General features: G+C 35.4%; 1 protein-coding gene across 3 annotated transcripts in view; it reads left to right on the forward strand.

Annotated features, from left to right (window-relative positions):
- WASF1 (WASP family member 1) overlaps positions 1–13,750 on the forward strand; it is a 71,260-nt gene extending 57,510 nt beyond the window's left edge. For 2 of the 3 annotated variants that reach the window (XM_087942382.1, XM_087942389.1), the window contains exons 4-9: positions 1,065–1,218; positions 2,680–2,797; positions 7,239–7,411; positions 8,019–8,198; positions 10,123–10,715; positions 12,945–13,750. In XM_087942382.1, the coding sequence (XP_087798508.1) occupies positions 1,065–1,218; positions 2,680–2,797; positions 7,239–7,411; positions 8,019–8,198; positions 10,123–10,715; positions 12,945–13,102 (1,376 nt within the window). In that variant the 3' untranslated portion in view covers positions 13,103–13,750. The remainder of the gene's footprint in view (positions 1–1,064; positions 1,219–2,679; positions 2,798–7,238; positions 7,412–8,018; positions 8,199–10,122; positions 10,716–12,944) is intronic. The other variant, XM_087942395.1, reaches the window with a different exon arrangement.
- Positions 13,751–15,171: the final 1,421 nt, after the last annotated feature.

Consider the following 15,171-nt stretch of genomic DNA (forward strand, 5'->3'; position numbering starts at 1 on the left):
ATTGATCAGTTTAATTCAGTTTCATGAAACATGCAGTTATAGATTAATGCACACATTACTAATTAATTTCAATTAAATAAATTATGGGCAACAGAAATGTGTGTTCAGTTTTGTTAACTACCTGAATTTATAGTCAATATTAGATGTAAGCCACATCCAAGAAACAAGAGCATGATTGATAAATGACCTTGTAACGCATATATGCTTTTTCCCATTATATTATTCTTTTGTTGCATGTAGTTAATTATTCATTTGGAAGATTTCTTCCACTAGAAAAATGTACGCCATTATAAAGAATCAATTCTGATCAGCTTTGAGGAAACAATTTGGGAAAAATCATTGATGCCAGTAGTCTAAATTATATGTTAAACTTTAACAACATGTTGCATAAAAATAATAAAGTAGTGACAGCTACTCAGCCAATTCAGAACCACATTCAAAGAATCCGTAGCAGCTTATTCTATCATTGTTAAGCTGTTAATTTCCAATTTCACATTGCTCACATTCTTTTCTCATAGCAATTTTAGTTCTAATTTCAGAATTATCATTGCCTTACTTCTGCTAGGTATATTGAGCACAGAATCCTCCACTTTTTTTTCCTGTTCAATCTTGTCCAATTCTCAGAGAGCCTGGACAAGCTTTTACAGTTTTCTTGGCAAGGTTTTTTTTTCAGATATGGTTTGCCTTTGCCTCTTTGCTAGGGCTGAGAAGACAGTGACTGGCTCAAGGTCACCCGAGTAGCTTTGTGCTGATTTCTAGTATAATGCCTTACACCAGACTGGCTTTTTTCTTCCACTTTACAGAATTATAATTGTCATTGCAGTTGACTATGTAGAAGCATTCAAAGCATTGCTCTGAAAAGCATATTGTTGTGAGTTTAACATTCTTTTCCTTGAACCATTAAAGGAGACAGATCTTCCTAAAGGAGGGGTCCCCAAATTTGGCAACTTTAAGACTTAGCATAGCTGGCATAGCTTCCAAAGTATGTGGCCACTTCAATGCTTCAATACTGAATATAGAGATTAATAACACATTAACTATGTAAATAATTATCTTTTCTCTAGTTTCACTGCAAGATATAACAATGAGAAAAGCTTTCCGAAGTTCCACAACTCAAGATCAACAGCTCTTTGACCGCAAGAGTCTTCCAATCCCTTTGCAGGAGACTTATGATACATGTGAACAGCCACCACCACTCGACATCCTTACTCCTTACAGGTTATCATTTCAAAAATCTATACCCTATGCATTACTTGGATAATAATTTTCAAAAATCTGTAACTGAATTCAAGGATTTCATTTGAGATCCCAATTCTTTTTCATCAAAAGTCTCACAACTAATTCTATGCAACTTAAATTTCACATATTATTAGAGCAACTGATAATTTTAAGACTACATAATTGACTATCCAGATTACCTGCCATATATTTGTTTGATTGTTCATCATGGTTATATTCTTTTATAATACATAGGCAAATGATTTATATTTATTCCTGTCCTAGCTAATCCTGCACTGCCAATGTCTAGAGGACTTCCCCCCATCCCCCCAGTTCTTTGTGTCTTACTGGGAAATGCTAAGGATTTCATATGGAACTTTCTACAAGGAAAGCATGTACAGCAAGCTGTAATGTACAACATCTTATCATGCTTAAGCTTGTACTAGAGGTTGGATTAAAGTCTTTGATTGATTGATTGATTTTTATCCTGCCTTTATTACTTTATAAATAACTCAAGGCAGCAAACATACCTAATACTCCTTTCTCCTGTTTTTCCTCACAACAACAATTCTGTGAGGTGGGCTGGACAGAGAAATGGACTGGTCCAAAGTCATCCAGCCAATGAGCATCTGCTGAGTGCATTTTCCTCATTATGAAGCATGTTGTTCCATTCTCAAATGCTAACTTTTATCAAACCATATGATTAGAACTTTGCAACCAAAATCACCTTTCAAACAAATTATTTAAATCATTAATTTCTATTAAGTTCACCTTTTCCTTATATTTTTCATATATGATTTTATATATTAATGGATTGTTAAATCAGTGCATAAAATTCTGCAATGAACTTAGCAGTCAAGCTCCTTTTCAAAATCTACAAAATAAATAATAGAATTTAAATGGGCATTACATAATGAATTTTACATGGCCTTTAAATATTTAGACATATGATGAAATAATTGCCATGATTTGTGTATTCAATAATTTAAAATTTGGGTTCACTTGTTATTGTCCTCAGATATGGTTAACTATTGAATTAACTTAATCTAATTTTTTTGTCAAAAAGGTTTTTATTTTTTAATTATTTAAATACATCTTTGCAAGAACAGTGTGGTTTAGGTGTTTTACATTTTAAATCAATCATGTCCATAATCACAAATACAACTTTCCAGCATCACTTCATTGTCTATTATCATTTTTTCATCTTTATATTGTCATAAATTACTTTGTATCAGTCTCTTTATTTTAATTCATTGTCTATCTTCCTTTGTCATATATTTTACATATGAACAATTTAATCTAATCATATCATTTCATTAGCCATTCAAAATTTTCATCTTAATTTATAGTTATCCCTTCTCTAACTTCCTATTCTTCATTTAGTGATGAGGGTGTTATAATCTCTGATGTTATCATTCAATCTGTATTTAATAACATTGTATGATGTTGCTTTGTCTTTAGAGATGATGGAAAAGAGGGTTTAAAATTTTACACAAATCCTTCATATTTCTTTGATCTATGGAAAGAAAAGATGTTACAAGATACAGAAGATAAAAGAAAGGAAAAGAGAAAACAGAAGGTAAAAGATACTGCTTTTGACCAATGACACAATGAAACAAAAGTAGCCCCATTAAGGCAGCCATTAAAATCATATAATTTCCTAAACATAGTAACACTTATTTGAATAATAAATTAAGAACTGGCAAAAGTAGTAGAAATGCCTTCCGGAAAATCAAAGTTTCATATAAAAAAAGGAAAGATATGCACAATAGATAAAAAAGAATCTTTATTCCATCAGTTGAGGCCTATGATATATTTTATTCTCTCTTGACTCTCAGGTAGAAGTTTTGTTTCCTGTATGATAAATTCTATAATGGGAAATAGAATGGATTCTTATGTCCCTGCTATTTTGGCTTGTAAAGGATTATCCCCGTTGCTATCAGAGTTAGCATAGCGATTAAAACATATTTTTATAATCATGAGAAAAGTCTTTCTGCAAAGTAGTAAAAATAAATATTGATAGCCTATGAATGCTTGTGTATAGAGATACTGACCCTTTTGGAAGAGAATAAATTATCTTCCTTAGTTTTAGGTTATCTCTTCCTATTTATTCTTAAGTGGCATATCCAAGTCTAGATTGCTTATAAGGCACTTATAATGGAAATAGATAGTAAAAAGCAAATGGTATTGTAACATTTGCAACATATTTTATGCAGTTAGAAATTCATAAACACAAAAGAGTTTTCACTTAAACTCCTATCCCTATCCTTCACCTGACTGTTCTACAGGGAAAGCATAGGAAAATCTCCTTAATGGAATATTTGTGTCATTGTGATGATGGCCAAGTCAAAACTATTGAACACATTATCTTCTACTGTAATTATTACCAAGACATTTGTACTACATTTATGTACCCATTACTTTTACGACTACCAGCATGTTCAGATCAATTTTACATCCATTTATTGCTTCCAGAAAACAGCTGTTATTGCTTTCAAACTATAAGTTCCATGTGACAGGATATAAAATATGGCAGGACCCTTAGCTAGGACATGTTAATTGATAAAAGTATTTAATATACATAAAGTGCCTTCAAAAAGTATTCAGACCCTCTTCACTTTTGCCAATTTTGTTATTCAGCAGCCTGATTCTACAGTTGTTGAAATTCATTTTCCCCTCATTAATCTATACTCAGCACCTCATAATGACAAAGTGAAAATGTAATTTTAGAAATGTCTGTCAATGTATTAAAAATAAACTGAAATATTACATTGGCATAAGTATTCAGACCCTTTGCAACAACACTTGAAATTTAGTTCAGGTGCCTCCATGAATGGAGCAAAATACAGGGATATCCTCAATGAATACCCGTTCCACAGCACTCAGGACTTCAGACTGGGCCAAAGGTTCACTTTCCAACATGACAACAATCCTAAGCACTCAGTCAAGATAACACAGGAGTGGCTTAGGGACAACTCTCTGAATGTCCTAGAGTGGCCCAGCCAGAGCTCTGACTTCAACTCTATTGAATTTATCTGAAGGGACCTGAAAATAACTGTCCACTGACAGTCACATCCAACCTGACTGAGCTTGAGAGGATTTGCAAGGAAGAAAAAAACCCAATCCAGGTGTGCCAAGCTTGTCACATCATACCCAAAAAAGACTTGAGGCTGTAATTGCTGCCAAAGGTGCTTAAACACTGAGTGAAGGATCTGAATACTTATGCCAATGTGATATTTCAGTTTTTTCTTTATAGAATAGAATTCTTCATTGGCCAAGTGTGATTGGACACACAAGGAATTTGTCTTTGGTGCATATGTTCTCAGTGTACACAAAAAGAAAAGATACATTCATCAAGAATCATAAGGTACAACACTTAATGGTAGTCATAGGGTACATATAAGCAATCAAATCATACTAGGAAACAATATAAATCATAAGGATGCAAGGAACAAAGTTACAATCATACAGTCATAAGTGGGTGGAGATGGGTGATAGGAACGACGAGAAGATCGTAATAATAATGCTGACTTAGTAAATAGTTTAACAGTGTTGAGGGAATTATTTGTTTAGCAGAGTGATGATGTTTGGGAAAAAACTGTCCTTGTTCTGGTGTGCAGTGCTCTATAGCGTCGTTTTGAGGGAAGGAGTTGAAACAGTTTATGTCCAGGATGTGAGGGGTCTGTAAATATTTTCACAGCCCTCTTTTTGACTCGTGCAGTATACAGGACCACAATGGAAGGCAGGTTGGTAGTAATTGTTTTTTCTGTAGTTCTAATTATCCTCTGTGTCTGTCCTGTTGGGTTGCAGAACCAAACCAGACAGTTATAGAGGTGCAGATGATAGACTCAATAATTCCTCTGTAGAACTGTATCAGCAGCTCCTTCGGCAGTTTAAGCTTTCTGAGTTGGCACAGAAAGAACATTCTTTGTTGTGCTTTTTTGATGACATTTTTGATGTTAGGTGTCTTATCTTAGGTCTTGAATATGATAGACCTAGAAATTTGAAGGTCTCTATTGTGGATACTGTGTTGTCTAGTATTGAAAGAGATGATAGTATGGGAGGGTTTCTCCTAAAGTCTACCACAATTTCTATGGTTTTGAGTGTGTTCAGTTCCAGATTGTTCCAGTTGCACCATGAGGCTAGTTGTTCAACCTCCCATCTGTATGTGGATTAACTGTTGTCTCAAATGAGACCAAACACTATTGTATCATCTGCAAACTTCAGTATTTTAACAGATGGATCATTTGAGATGCAGTCATTGGTATAGAGAGAGAAGAGAAGTGGAGAGAGCACACAGCCTTGGGGGAGCTGTGCTAATTGTACAGGTATCTGATACGATTCTGCTTAGCTTCACCTACTGCTCCCTGTCTGTTAGGAAGCTTATGATCCACTTACAAGTGTGTTCAGGTACCACTACCTGGTTTAGTTTAGTTAGAAGAATGTCTGGAATTATAGTATTGAATGCTGAACTGAAGTCTACAAGAAGACCTTGCGTAGGTCTTTGGAGATCAAGATATTGTAGGATGTAGTGCAGAGCCATATTAACAGCATCATCTATCGATCTATTTGCTCGGTATGCAAATTTCAGGGGATCTAGCAACGGATCCGTGATGGTTTTCAGGAGGAACAGCACTAGCCTTTCAAAGGTTTTCATAACTACAGATGTTGGAGCAATTGGTTTGTAGTCATTCAGTTCCTTGATGGAGGGCTTCAGCACTGGGATAATAGTAGAGTGTTTGAACAAGAAGGAACATAGCACATCTCTAGTGATTTATTGAAGATTTGGGTAAAGATGGGGGCCAGTTGGTCAGCACAGACTTTTTTAAGCAAGAAGGAGTTACCTTGTCTGGGCCTGGTGCTTTTCCTGGCTTTTGTCTGTGAAATAGATCTTGCGCTTCCTTTTCTGTGATCACCAGGGGTTGTGAACCCAATGGGATGGGGTCAGTTGTAGGAGGTTTAACTGTTGTTGGTGTAACTGAGATGGGGTCAGTTGTAGGAGGCTTGGGTGTTGTTGGTGTGTCTGAGATGGGGGTTGTGGAGATAGGTGGCTGTAGTTTCCTTTCAAACCTGCAGTAAAACACATTCCGGTCATCTGCTAGTTGTTGATTTCCTTCAGCCTAGGAAGGTGGTTTGCTGTAACCGGTGGTGTTTTTAAGAGTTTTCCAAATGTTTGCTGGTTCATTTATTGAGAACTGATTCCTTAACTTTTCAGAGTAGCTTCTTTTTGCTGCTCTGATCTCCCTTATTAATACGTTTCTGGCCTGATATTTTTATATAATGTATACAAATATATTATATAATATATATATATATATATAAAGTACCTGCAAAAACTTAAGAAAACAAATATATTATATAAATGTCTATAAATTTTAATAAAGTTATAAACATTTCTAAACTTCTGTTTTCACTTTATCATGGGATACTGAATGTAGATTAATGAGAAAAAAAGGAATTTCAGTAACTAGAATCAGGCTGCAGCATAATAAAATTGACAAAAGTGAAGATTCTGAATGTCCTGTATTTTCATTTTAGTGGCTTGTTAATATTCAGTTTTTGTAGAAATGCATAATATTTTGATTTGATTAGGTTTTTTATCTTAGGGAATTTTAGGTTATGTAAATTTATAAATTTATACTTTCTAGATTTTTATATTTTATTCTCGTAGGCATTAATAAGGCATAAACCTTATAGCATCTTGTAATCTTAAACTCATTAGTTCATACTTTTTAGTTATAGTCAGTATATGTATAGTCAGTATTTTATAGTAAATATAATATGAGAGATTGTCTCTTTATATTATGCACAATAATTCAATGATTACTGAATTATATTGTTTATTACTTACATCTTATATTGCTGAATGAATGACAAAAATGTGAAGGAATTATCACTGACAGTCTAGTTTAAATGTTATATCCTTGTTGTAATGAAAAGAAAATGGATGTTTCTGGAGGATTCTGTTATGTGCTGAGCAGAACTCTTTCAGTCTCAGGTTTTCTGTTTTTTTTTAATAGCAGAAGAACCTCGATCGTCCTCATGAACCAGAAAAAGTGCCACGGGCTCCTCATGACAGGCGCAGAGAATGGCAGAAATTAGCCCAGGGACCAGAACTCGCGGATGATGATGCCAGCCTTTTACATAAGCATATTGAAATTGCTAATGGTCCTGCCTCCCATTTTGAGACCAGGTTTGTTTGGTTTTTTTTAAACTTAGAGTTTGATCCTAGCCCATTTATATTGTTGGTATGAATTTCAAGTTAGCTGTCATCTGTACGTTCTATAATTAGGAGTAATTTTCTAGAAGGGTCCATAATTTGACATTGCCGTGATAGATCATTGCTGTCTGTCATGCCACCTTATATTCATGACTGGACTTGCAGTCTTCCTTCCCATATTCTCCAGGGAGAGCTTTTGAATACCTTACTCTCCAGACAACCCCCTCTTGTTCTTATATGTGGATGTGTGTATAATAGCAGTGGTGATGATGGTTTGCTATTTGCTTTGGAGTTAGCAAAACGGAATTTAAAATTTCTGTTCCTGCATTCAGTGCACATCTTCAGTGTTCACAGTTTGTGACAGTTACAAAACAAGGTGTTAGGTGTGTATATTTCTTTGTCATGTGTTAAGTTGCCATGTTGGCCATCTATCACTAACGGTTTGATACCGTCTTCCTTCATAAGTATTGAAATAGTGGGCTAATTTTCCTTTCGAGAGAAATATTTTTTCTTGTAATGGCAGTGAAATCAGAGACTAAAATGAATTTAACATATGTGCATGGGATTTATTTCTGTTCAGACCACAGGCATATGTGGAACACATGGATGGACCCTATTCTCTTTCTGCATTACCGTACAGCCAAATGAATGAACTTCTTAACAGGGCAGAAGAGCGTGTTTTAGTAAGACCCCATGAACCTCCCCCACCTCCACCAATGCATGGAGGAGGAGATGTGAAACCCATTCCACCCTGTGTTAGGTAAGAAGCACTTAAAATGAACAGCCAGAGAACCTTGGTAATAGTTGACACTGATATAAGTTGTAGGTAAAAAATAAAGAAGTAAGTAAGAAAGAAAACTTTACAGGAACAAAAATCCATGAAATACCTATTCCTTGTTTGATAAGTCTGAGTACTTTGATGCTCTTTAATATGCTTTGTTCTTAGAGGTTTTCCTATGCATTTATTCAGTAAATTCATTGCCATTATTTATGAGCCAGTTCAACACCTATAGTCATCCAAACAAAAGTAATAAAATCATATAAAACCTCTAGAAAGTGACATATTCAGTTTAAAACTAGAAAAGAGGAGGAAAAAAACCTGAAATTCACCTGCATGTAATCCTTGTTGAGCTACAACGTACTGCCTCATATAGGAACTTTTGATGATTGGTGGTGAAAAATTAACTTAGTGACCAATTTTTGCATATATGTCCTTTGCAAGTGTGTAAGCAAAGGAAAGCTGAATTGAGATTGTAAGCACAATCACATTTTCATTTAGGGACGCTTCATATCACAGCCAAGTTGCCAGTTCCTATTGTCACTAAACAAGGACTACCTGCAGAGCATATCATAGTAATTGGAACAATTCACTACCATCGTGTAAATCCCTTTCATTAGGTTATCCGCCAAAGAAAAGACATACCTACTAGAATTGTGTGGTGATCCAGATTCTAAAGGTAAAAGTGGTTTGGTCCACACATAGGTAGCAGACTTCAATTATCAGCATCTCCTTAATTAGAGTCACCTTTTTCTGGGATTGCTCAGTTGTTGCCCAAGTCAAGGAAAAATGGTAGCCTTTTTAAACAATTGCTGAGGAGTGACATGTCCATGTGTCCTTTTATTTTTCAAATCTAAATTGTTAGATAGCCCTGATGGCATACCAACTGAAAATATAGATTGTTACTAACCAGTAACCTGTGTTAGGCATAGTCAAGGCATCAGACTAAGATAGAGATGATCTAGATTTAACACTATTCCCAATCATGAAATTCACTGGCTGACTTTGAGCCATCTCTATCTTTCAGCTTTTGGGAAAATATAGAGGAAAGGGTACCATGTACATTTTCTTCAGTTCCTGGAGGAAAGATGTTATTATATAAAGTTAGCAATAAGCAAATAAAAAAGATTGCTTGATCTTCAGTGATAATGATGTCTCTAGGAACACTTCAAACCCTATGCAATTATTTTAAAAATGCAAGAAAAAGGACCAATATTTTTGGCCCCATCTTTGGGAGGAAGCTCTTGAGGCTTGCAAAAATAATGTTGGGCGGCTGTTTTTTACACATGCTGTAAAATCTACAGAACTCCACTCCAAATTCTGCTTCACTCTGAAGTGCAGAGACTGACCATAAGGAGGAAGGACAGTGTTTCACACTCCTTTTGTGGAGTATTCTCAAAAGAGAAGCTTGCCTCTCTTGTAATAATTTATTCTTAATGCTGGGCATTCATCATCCGGGCTCTTAAACGTTTTAATACATTTTATCATCATGTTAAGCAATGCATTGTCAGTTATTTAATTATTGTAACAAAATAATTTGACAGATTTGTCTTTTTAGTGCTATGTTATAATAGTTATACTGATTAAACTCTAGTTTCATTTACATGTGTTTTTCTTTATTCTATATTGCCAACCAAACTACAATTATGTGACACCTCAGGAAAAAATTACAAATAAATATATCATTTATTTTTAAATTAGCAATATACCTATTTGTAATACAATTTCAAAAATAAAATGGTAAACAAATATTAGATATGGAAACCCTGCGAACTGGCTCAAGAATGACCGATTGCACATTCAAAACATTTGCATGTTCTGAAATTATTATTGATATTTAGAATGTGACTACAACTAATTTCTATTCTTCTAATTGTACTTATTTTCAGTATTTTTTTTATCCCAGCTCTACTGCAGCTTTGACAGAAAATCGCCCTCAATCACCTGCTGCTGGCAGAACTCAAGTCTTTGTGAGTCCCACTCCTCCCCCGCCTCCTCCCCCTCTTCCGTCTGCTCTATCTACTTCTTCATTAAGATCTGCAATGACTTCCACACCTCCCCCTCCAGTGCCACCCCCTCCCCCTCCTCCCACCACTGCTTTACAACCTCCAGCTGTCCCTCCACCCCCTGCACCACTACAGATTGCTCCCGGAGTTCTTCATCCAGCTCCACCTCCCATAGCACCTCCCTTAGTGCAACCCTCTCCTCCCATCACTAGAATTGCCCAAGTCTGCGAACCCGTTCCAGTTCCGCCAAGTGAAATTCAAGGACTCCCTCCGCCGCCTCCGCCTCCTCCACTGCCCCCTCCTGGTGTTCGTCCCTCATCACCAGTTTCGACTCTTTCTCACCCGCCCAGCTCTACTGTCCCAGGCCCTCACCTTCCCATAATGCCTCCATCCCCATCCCAAGTCACTCCTGTTCCTGAACCCAAACGGCACCCATCAACACTACCCGTCATCAGTGATGCCAGAAGTGTCCTCCTTGAAGCAATACGAAAAGGTACTAGCTATCTGGATGAAACAAATATTCTTTTTGCAGATTTAATGTTTTTTTTAAAGTATGCATACTCAGCATGTCATCTTAAGCAAATTGCTATATGGATTTAAGAAAAAAAAACCTTCACTTGATGTTAGATAGTCATTTATCCTTGGATGGAGTTTATAACTACATAAATGTTAGCTAAAATGGTTTCCACACAGTACAGTATTGAGAACATAATCTGTGAAAGTGTCCCACAAGTGTATTTTATAGTATTAAGTTATAACAACAACAAAAATCAGTATATAATGGATGCATGTTCTAACATACCAAACAGCTGCTCTCTGATTTTTCTTTCTGTTGTTCACAAGTTTTTTTAAAAAAAAATTAAAGCCATATTACTGTGCTTTGGTTGAAATCATTAGCACAAGTAACAGAAGAGCTTAATTTTTATTAATTTAAATAATTGGGAAATAAAAAGCAGACAACTAGATAAAAGTATATTCTGATTTCTGTTTTAGACTATTTGAAATTCAGGAGCCTTGGTCAGAATTGGTTTATTCTGATAAACGTGGTATATTCTTGGTTTTGAAAGAACCAGAAAGTTCGAGTCTGTTCTAAGGCTGCAATTTATACAGCATTTTTTCCAGTAAATTTTACAGTAAAGAAGTGACTATTTATCAAAGAAGCTACTGAAATATATTTTCTTATTAAATTTCTATAATAATAATCTATATCCGTTATCTTACTTTATCAAACCACTTCACTGTAATTTGCTTCCCATGCTATTGTGAATTCACTTTTAATGAATTCACTTTTAAATCAGCAGCAGCCAGACCTTGGAACATTTTGTATATCAACAATTTACATTAATAAAATTGGTGTATTATTAATATAAAGTATGGATATTCTACTTTAAAATTTATGAAGAAAGGCTATTACTGAATAATCTTATTTTTTGTAATTGCATTTTTATATTCATTCATTTTTGTCCTTAATTAAAGAATAACTTAATAATTTCCCTAATTTCCCCTCCTTTCTTTATTGAAGTAGCTTGTATGTCCCAAACAAGATGCCTAATGTTATAAGGTACACAACATAGCACCTGAGGCTGGTTCCCTCTCCAACTCGATGCTTCGCTCAGTTGGATCTGATTATTTTTATTCTTTCCATTTAAAATAAATAAATAGATTTTGGAAGCTAGCATGTTGCAAAGCACAGTACCAGCCTCAGGCATTTCTGCACTAACAGTACCTCTGTTGCACCTTTGAGGCAAACTCAGAAAATAAAATATTGAGGGGCTGAAACTCAGCATTCACTTTGAGAGTGTGCCCAGCAACTCAGAAAAACAGGAATAGTTGAAGTGTTTAGAGAACATCCTAAGAAGCTAAAAGGATAATAGAGAACAACTGTACCCAATTTTCTTCTAGCAAATGCTTTGTGATCATCCATACCAACCCTGACAGGCTTTTTTTTTTAAAGATATGATGTCAAAATTACACATAAGCCTGCTAAGACAAGGCAATAAGTTGGGGACCCCTTAGTTAACAGATGGTTTTGGTCACCTGCAAGAGACTGGATAATATGTAAAAAAAAATTGACAGCCTAAAAAAAGATATTTATTTCCAAGAATGCTTTTGAGGACTGTACTGTCCAGAGGCATTTATAGAAAATTGACTGTATTGATGGCTCAGTTGTTCGGAAGTTGCCATCTTTGTCTTTTTTGTTATTAGCAAAAAAGAGAAAGGTAAGGTGAAGTAATAGAATGCATCTTGGTAAACTAGAGGAAATGATGGGATCAATTTTTAAAAGTTTGCCTCCTAGTAAACATGTGTTTTATGACTGAGATTATCTCATTGGTGGTCATTTGTTGAAAGTGCCTGTGATGTATTCTCAGACTTCTGAGTTGTACTACCTGGATCAGAAGTAGTATTCAGCAGGTTCTGACCAGTTCTGGAGAACCGGTAGCGGAAATATTTAGTAGTTCAGAGAACCGGCAAATACCACCTCTAACTGGAGATTTTACAGTATCCTTCCCCTGCCACGCCCACAGAACCGGTAGTAAAAAAAATTGAATCCTACCACTGACCTGAACCAGAAAATTAATAGGTACTCCTAAGGAAGTAATAAAAGTGCATGCTGTTAATTAAAGATTCTTATGGAAAACAAATTAGTCCATGTTGCTATGCCTAATATAGATAGCTTGCAAAATACATGTTGGTTATTTATAATTTTTTGGTGATATTCTAGGTATTCAGTTGCGTAAGGTTGAAGAACAACGTGAACAAGAAGCTAAACATGAGCGTGTTGAAAATGACGTTGCCACCATTTTGTCTCGCCGCATTGCTGTGGAATATAGTGATTCAGAAGATGATTCAGAATTTGATGAAGTTGACTGGTTGGAGTAAAACGATTATATGCTACAAAACTGAATGCCTAGTGTCCATTGTGGTGCTTGTTCTTTGAAAATGTTTGGTCATTCCTAGTGTTTTTGTATTTTCTTTATATAATCTATGTTTTTCTACTTTTTATTTCAAAAAATGTTGGCACATCTTTGGAACTAAATGTTTTACAGTGAAGACAGTTCTTTAAAAAGAGCGTCATTTTGCTCCAGTAGACCATTAAGTATTAAGCATGGGCAGCTGTTGATAGAGTAGCAGACTACATTTTCTGGCATTTAACTGTGCACTTTGTGAATTTTAAGTTATGAAGGCAATTAAGTCTGAAGTTTCAAGGGCAACTGCATGTACTAATAAGCTTTATTATATTACATTGCTAATGCTGAAAAACTTGGAAAAAGGGGTGTTCATCCATCTGGCACTGCAATCCCAACATTTCAATGGACCTGGAATATGAGATGAACTTGAAGGATTTACACCCTTGTAACCACTGCCTTGATTACATCTGTACAGGACTTGTAGTTTTAGCAGCACTGGAATACTGAAAAAGAAGGGAATACGGATCTTGGGGGAATTTTATTGTTGTTGTTTTATTAAAAAATTATGGCCTTATTTGAATGCTTTGGCGATTTTATTCCTTTTTACCTGTTGTAATATTTTCCCTACTTAAAATTTTTGATTTTTCTCCCCTTGTGAAACCATATTCTGTGTAATTTATGTAACTGTTAAAAATAACCGTTCAGTTTTAAATAAATGGTTTGTTTTTAATGTTCCTGGTTGTTGCTTTTTGACATAGAATAACTCAGAACATTCAAGACTTTATTGAATGTTAAATAATAATGTCTAAACTTTACAGTGATTTTATATGTGTGGAAAGCAATTTAACTCTGAAGAATTCTAACAGGTTACATATTTTTCTTGGCCATGTAGGATACATCAGGAACATTTTTGGCCTTAAAATACACATGCAGTTGATGATGGTTGGGGGACCATGTATACAGACACTTGCCTCTTCTGCATAGAGTACACTGGAGAAGCAAAATCAAAATGGCTTCTTCTTTTCTATAGGTAGCTGAATCTGATTTTTACCCTATGACTATTTTCATAGACAGAGAGGCAGTTTGGCATAATAGTCAATGTAACAGGCTAGAAACTGGGATATCATGAGTTCTAGTCTTGCCTTAGACATAAAGTCCACTGGATAATATTGGCCAGTCATTCTCTTTCCACCCTCAGTAGCAAACAAAAGTAATCATCTACATGCCAAGAAACTGCAGGGACTTGTTCAGGAAGTTAACAGGAGTACATGCTGGCACAAAGGAGCCAAAAAAGAAAAGAAAAAAAAACTCTCTGTAGGGAGAAGACAAGTGAAAAAAAATTGTTTTCATAACTTAAAGCTTTGTGATATATCTAATGTTGCATACCACATCCACATACAAATACAAATGCAAAGACCAGTTTTTATGTTAGTCCATCATCATAGTCCATCATTCTTGTCACCATGATTTATAACAAACATCTAGGAAACGATCAAAATTATTAAATGAAAGGGACAGAATTTCTTACTGCATTCCATTCTCCCCACCATCAACATTGATAAAGGTTATTTTGAGATGACTTTCCTTGCATTCCATCTTTAACACAATTGAATTATTGACAGCCCACCAAATAGCTGCTTGCTGAACTGTGAAGAATCCGATTAAAGTGTGGTGGTCTCCTTGCACAGCCTATTCCCCAGCATAATTAAGGCAGTGACCATTAAAGGGACATGGAAAACAATGTTAAAAAGCTATAGAGAAGAGTCCACAAACCACAGATTGCAGATTCCTGTTATACACTAACGATTCAACCTCAGCAACAATAAGATGTGTGGGCTTCCAACTCTGAGAATTCCTCATACTAACTAGACTAAAGAAGGATGGGAAATCTGTGAATTATATCTGGTGTTGGATTCCAAACATTGCTTACCATCTGTCGCAAACATCACAACCAATGAAAGCAATAGTATATCAACCTTAGGAGATGCATTATATCAGATACCTCAGGAGAAGCCTACACTCTTTGCAGCAAATAATATT

The sequence above is a fragment of the Notechis scutatus genome, chromosome 1 (genome assembly GCF_049901735.1).
Source record: "Notechis scutatus isolate UNSWTSFEM ecotype Mainland chromosome 1, rNotScu1.2, whole genome shotgun sequence".
NCBI lineage: Eukaryota > Metazoa > Chordata > Lepidosauria > Squamata > Elapidae > Notechis > Notechis scutatus.